Below are 6,684 nucleotides of genomic sequence, written 5' to 3'. Positions count from 1 at the left end.
CTTTATTGTTGAAAAATAATTTTTTTGTCATTGAAAAATTATAATTTTAATTTTTGAAAAATAAGAGCTTTCACTTTTTTAAATCTGGATCAAAGTAGAAATTTGATTTTGAATACTTTTTTGTAACAATTTTTAATAATTACAATTTTGTTATATAATGTTCCTCAAATAGGTTAACCTCTATACATCTCATATATTGACGCATCGGATATTTCAAATTCCTTATTCGCGTCACGTTTTCTCATTTTAAAAACTTCTGACACTGAAACTTGTGTTTCCTATTTTCTCCCTGGCTAAACAGATTAGAGAGGATTTTCTCCAACTTCATAAATCATGTTTCCCAAGCAACTTATATCCTTTTTGAAAAGGGGATGAAAATAAAATTTCATCCCCTTTATTATATTTGCTTTTTTATTTCGGTGTAAAATAGACCGGTTTACCCTCATGAGGAAAAAGAATAAATTGGGCCTGTAATTTCATTTTTTCTTGAGTCCTTACACTTCGGACTCTCCATTTTCTCAGGATTGCTATCAATACGATTTTTTGCTCTGCCACGGCAAATTTTATTCCAATACAATTTCTGGGCCCCGCACTAAATGGCACGTACGAATATGGATGTCTTCCTTTACAGTTTTCTGGCAAAAATCGATCTGGCACAAATTTCCAAGGATCGGGCCAAAACTCTGGATCTCGATGTAAAGGCATTATGTGCAGGGTTGCATTAACGCCTTTTGGAATGATTTTTCCGTCTGAAAAATAATTTATTTTTCCGATTTGATCAATTATTTGAAGAAATCTGTATTATTATAAGAGCTAGTTGCTACTGCTCAATGTAGATGTCATTCCACTATCTTTAAAAATAGAAATCAAAATCATCGATCAAGTTAACTCTTCAAATAAGAGGAAATTGTTAACGTCATGCCTGACTGAATTCCACCTTCTCAATTATTCCGCTCTCAATAGTGCTGTTAATCCTAATCTGAGCTTTAACTCTACCCCTCTCCTGCGCTTCATTTTAATCAAATAAGTAAATTTTATATTAAAAAAGATGGATTTCGAACAAAATACCAGAACTATCAACACCAAACTTGAATTTCTAACCACACTAAGTTAATTTTCATACAAAAAAAGGAAATATTTTCAATATCTGAAGTAATTTTTCAACAAAAAAGTCATTTTTAACAAAACAGTTCAATTTTCAACCCCAGAAATGAATTTTGAACTAAATTTTTGATCCTCAACCAAAGATGCATTTTTATGAAAATGGTTCAACTTAAAAACCTATTTGATACATTTTTAGGCAAAAAAAAAAAAAATTTGTTTCAAAAATTAATTTTGTACCGAAAAAAAACGAATTTTTAACAAAATTCAAGAACTCTCAACCAAAATTTAAATTTTTAGGAAAGAAATAACTTTTTTTCGAGAAAGTATTTCAACCTTCAAATCTAGTTGTTTTGTTTCTAACCAAAAATAAAAAGAATTTTTAACAAATTTTTGGAATTCCTAACCAAGTATTTGAATTTTCAACTAAAAAAATTAACTTTTAATAAACAGAATTTAATTTATTACCAAAGAAGACGAATTTTCAATTAACTTCAAGAATTTTCAACCAAAAAGTTAAATTATAAGAAAGAAATACATTTTTTTAAGAAAGTATTTCAACCTTAAAACCTACTTCTTTTATTTTCAACCGAAAAAAAAGAATTTTTCACAACATTCATGTATTCTCAGCCGAGCAGTAGAACTTTCAACAAAACATATGAATTAAACCAAATAAGTTGAATTTTCAATAAAATTCAAAAATTCTTAACCAAGAAGCTAGAGTTTTAAAAAAAGAAGTGAAAAGTTTATTTTTTTGTATTTTTTGAGAAAGTAGTTCAACTTTTAAACCTGGTTGTTTAATTTTAAACAAAAAACAAACCAAATTTCTAAAAAAAGTTCAAGAATTTTCAACCGTAAAAGATACATTTTTAAGCAAAAATTTAAATTTTCTACACAAAAAAAAAGACTTTTAACAAAAGTCACGAATTCTAAACGAAAAAGTTAGTTTTAACTTTTGTTTTGTTTTTAACAATTTAGTTCATCTTTAAAACTATTTAGATTAATTTTTAACCGAAAAAACGAAATTTTCATAAAATTGAAGAATGCTGAACCAAAGAGTTAAATTATTAATTACAGAAAACCAATCTTTTAGCAAGCATATTAATTTATTACCAAAAAGACGAATTTTCTATATAATTAACGAATTCTTATCCAAACAGTTGAATTTTTGTACCAAAAAAGATAAATTTTGAAACAAAAAGTTTTATTTACTACCGAAAACAAACAAACGAATTTTTTAACAAAATCCGAGAATTCTGAACCAAAAAGTGGAAGTTTCAACTAAAACATAATTTCTTAGTCAAAAAGATTAATTTGGTACTTAAAACAATATTTAGTATCTGGAGCTTTTTATAAAAAAATTAATCTTCAAGGTTGAAAAATCATCGTTTGGTTTAAAAATTCATCTATTTGGTTGTCAATTTATTTTTTCGTGGAAATTGGAAAAAAAGAAAGGGGAGGTAGGCGAAATGAGGGGAGGGAAAGTAGATTGAGTAACGAAAAATTAGGGCGGGGGGTAGGAAAGTAAAAGAATTAAGGGAAAGAGGAAGTAGAATAAATGAGGAATGAAGTTGTAGAAGTAGAGAAGAGTTGAGAAAATAAAACGTCAGAAAATAAGGGAAATAGTAAAAATGATGTCAAATAAAGAGATATTAGTGGCAGTAGTGAGGGATAATAAAGGATGGGGAAGTGTGGTGAAAAAAATTGTGAGTATTGAAAGTAGAGTAGTAAGGGAAAATAAGGAGAATATGTGATATTATCATAGGTAAAGTACGGAAAGTGAGGTCCAATAAATAATAGGTGTGTAGGGTTTGAAGGCAAGAAATAAGTGTAGGTAAAGTAAGGGAAGTCATGGGAGTAAGGAATATAAAGCTGGAGGACGTAAGGGAAAATAAAGGGCTGGAGTGACTAAAGATAAATGTAGGGAAAGTAGAAGTGTAGAGATGTGAAATTATATGAGGAATAAGTTAAAGAACGAAGGGGAAATGAAAGAGTAGGCTAACTGATGGGAGATGTAGCGAAAGAGGGGAAATATGGAGATGTGGAAGTAGTTGATGAATAAGTTGAGGAATTGAGGGAAAACGCAGGTTAAGAAATGGTGAGGGAAAGTAGGGGTAAAGGGGGAAACTAGGAGTAAAGAGGGAAGTAGAGTTAAAGAGGCAAATTAGGATTTCCCGGAGTTAACTCTCTATAGAAACGCGAGTAGAAAAGTCAAGTTTAGAATGACTTGCACCCAATTCGAGGTTTTCAGTCAAGCGCCTTGCAACAAGAGGTACAGACGGATTCAGTCTGAGGTTTTCTTTGATCACTCGTTCGTGGTACGTGAGTTCCGCAATTTGTTGCATGGTAGCTGGTTCCTTTGAGTCTCGAAATACTTGATCTAATTCTTGATGGAGCTTCTCCTGAACATCCGGATTACTGCCAAGATTAAAAATTGCCCAGTTAAGCGCAGATGCTGTCGTGTCATGTCCCTTGAAAATAAAAAATAAAATTAAAGTGAAAAAATATGTATTCGTTAATTATTATTTACTAACTCACAGCAAACATGAACGTTTTTACTTGTTCTGGGATATCTTCGTCTGTCATGAGCACTATTTCGTTTTCATTTAAATCCAACATGAGATCCAATAAGGCTTTTTTGGGTCTTTTTCCTAATGCAGTTTTCGGATTTTGTTGGTTAAACATGTTTCTAACTAATAATAGGATTTATAATATTTATGGAAGGAACTTTTATTACCAACTTCATCATGATCTTCAATGGCATGTGAAGTTCGAATTGTATTTCGTAGCTGCTTCCTCGTTCGTAAATCTTTAACGAAATTTAAACGTAAATATAATTTTTGATAATATTTATATAAAATTAAATGTAATAGTGCCTTACCTTCAGTGTAAAATTTTTCATCAATTCAGTAGCTGCTTTTAAGTCGCTGCCAAGTTTTACTCTATAAAATATCCAGTCCCACTTTAACCATGGATAAAATACTCGATTGGCAATTATTCCTCGCAAACTGTAAATTTAGAAAGCGAAATTTCTTTTATTGTTATTAAATTATTTTATATATATGGAAACTAAGCAAGCTTGCCCGTTAATATTATCCTTATTAATAGAAAACAAAAGAATTGTTTTTTCTTTGTTGATTATAAATATGTTAAGTTCGCAAAAAAAGTAATTTTTAATTTGTGAAGAATGTTTGCTATTCGAAATCTAGTCAGTTTGCATGCAAAACTCCTATTTCCGATGTGGAGCGATACTTTCACCTAAAAGTGTTGAAAATAAAGAAACCATGATAACGATTTTTATTTCAAAATTCTTATTTCCGATGAAAAAAAACTAAAATTTTTTGAAAGGTTACTTTTTTTAATATCTTATGCCCTTTTTTGATAGATTATACAAGAAGTAAGATGTTTTTGAGAGGGTTCCAGTTTAAGGTAACTTCAAACAAGGAATTGAATGGTGACATTTATTTTAACCTTGAATATGAACTTCAAGGTTTGTTCAGAGCACTTTAAAAAATGGAAACCCCCCTATTTGACAATAGCTATTCATAGAGTATGCTCAAATGCATTCACAAGTTATAAGTGCATTGTAATCTTGAAGGTCACTCTAAGGTCTAAACACGGAACTACGACCTGAGCACGTATTCGTAACTAAAATTTACAGGTTTTTCGATTGCCGATGTAAAAAGGCGATTTTCCATGAAAAATTACCTTGAAATAACCTTGAAGGTCGTCGACAAGGTCATTGTTAAGGTCACCACCGAATACACCTAGTTAAAGTTAGTAACTTTGCTCCTAAACAAATAAAATTTAAACGCTTTTATTGCGAGAGGTATGTAGAACTTGTTTAAGCCTAAATATCCTCAGAGTGACCTTTCGGATTTGTTTAAGTTTAACTTTTAAAAAATGAAAAACCTATTTCTCACCTTCACAATAGAAAGAGCTGTACATTTTACGTTCGAATATGTATTCAGGTCACATGTCCGATTCGACCTTGACCCAGAGGTATAAAGACGTTGATTGAATTTTAATGACCTTAGAGTGACATTTAAGGTCACAATGTACCTATGACCTGGGTACATATTTGCACGTAACATTTCCCGCTCTATCGATTGACGATGTAAAAAAGTAGGTTTACATTTTTTTAAATTGTCTTCGAAAAAACATTGAAGGTTATTGTCAATGTCAAGATAAAGGTCACCAATGAACCCCGAATTTTGTGATACCATGCTGAATAACCTACGTCTGCAAACCATTAATATATTCAATGTTATGAATTCTTTGAACTTCCAGGTTGGCACCCATTGACGTTTCTGAAAGATTTAAAAAAAATGAAATAGTTAACATATATTTAATAAAAATTAAAATACAAAATAATACAAAATATAATTCAAACTACCACAAATAATACCAATTGCACATTTAAGAGAATGCACATAAAAATCGATTGGTTTTCCTGGATTTTCTTTAATTTCATCTTCTATGCATTTAACCATTACTTCCGCTTTTTCCGACATTGTTTCTGTACATTGGTCCACGACATCAAAATGAAAAGCTGGGGTTAAATTTTTTCTATCATGGAACCATTTATCACCTGAAATATTATTGATTTAAATTTATCCTATGCTGAGTGAGGAAGAAGCGAACACAATATGATAGACTCAGTCGTGATAATTCATCAATAGGGTGGTCCAAATTTAAAAAAATAATTTTCATGCAAATTGCCCGGAACTTTGGTTTTAATGCACGAAAAAATTAATAAATTTTTTTTCAAAATAAATTATTGTTAGAGGGGCGCCCTAACACGTATTTCCTTTAAGAAAAAAAATATGTCTTTCTTAATTTTATTCAGAATCTTCAATATTAGGTGAATAGATTTAAAGCTCAAAATTTCTCTTGACAATTAAGCATGGAGCAGGAATGAAACATATAGCAATAATTTATTAAATGTAATAGAAATAATTGTTAACTTTTTAATTAGAGAGAGATTATAATTATTTAAAGTTGAAATAAATGGTTGAAAAAATTTATAATTATTTTTAATAATATTATCTTTGAACAATGCTAGCAAAACCAAAAAAAATTCATCTGAAACTTTATACTTTTTACTCACTTTTTACCTAATAATAAAATAAATAAATATAATTAACAAAGATATTTAAACAATTTTATATTATTCATAACTATTTCCTCCTACAAGAAAGGTAATCCTGGTGTCCCTCGCCATGAGATAGGTAGTTACAGTCTGTAACGGAATCAATACGACGATCCAGCAAAAGCCTCGTGCAGCCTGAGAACACGGAGCGACCCAAGGACTACCGCCTTCTGCATTTTTCCTACAAGTGTTTTAGCATATTGTTAAAACGCAGGGATGCTTTTTATGCCATTAGCGAGTGAAAGCTTGGCACCTCCAAGAGCGCCGATGATAAGGGCGATTGGTTTAACAGAATATTCCGGGCACAATCGTTGCAACTCCCTTATAATGTCTCGATACCTCTCTTTCTTTTCATTCTCCTTGGCTATGATGTTTTTGTCAGCAGGTGCCGAAAATTCGATAACGAACATGGTTCGCTTCTCGAAGTCAAG

At 30.7% G+C, this 6,684-nt stretch overlaps 1 protein-coding gene across 1 annotated transcript in view; it reads right to left on the bottom strand.

Annotated features, from left to right (window-relative positions):
* Positions 1-411: 411 nt before the first annotated feature.
* Positions 412-6,684, bottom strand: part of LOC117170899 (cytochrome P450 4c3-like) — a 6,909-nt gene continuing 636 nt past the window's right edge. Inside the window, exons 2-5 of the mRNA XM_033357946.1 lie at positions 5,510-5,692; positions 3,640-3,794; positions 3,335-3,572; positions 412-749 (exon numbers count right to left, since the gene is read on the bottom strand). Of these exons, the coding sequence (XP_033213837.1) occupies positions 412-749; positions 3,335-3,572; positions 3,640-3,794; positions 5,510-5,692 (914 nt within the window). The remainder of the gene's footprint in view (positions 750-3,334; positions 3,573-3,639; positions 3,795-5,509; positions 5,693-6,684) is intronic.

The sequence above is a fragment of the Belonocnema kinseyi genome, chromosome 4 (genome assembly GCF_010883055.1).
Source record: "Belonocnema kinseyi isolate 2016_QV_RU_SX_M_011 chromosome 4, B_treatae_v1, whole genome shotgun sequence".
Taxonomy (NCBI): domain Eukaryota; kingdom Metazoa; phylum Arthropoda; class Insecta; order Hymenoptera; family Cynipidae; genus Belonocnema; species Belonocnema kinseyi.
Note: the sequence above shows the minus strand (reverse complement) of the source record. Positions and strands in the feature narration are given on the sequence as shown.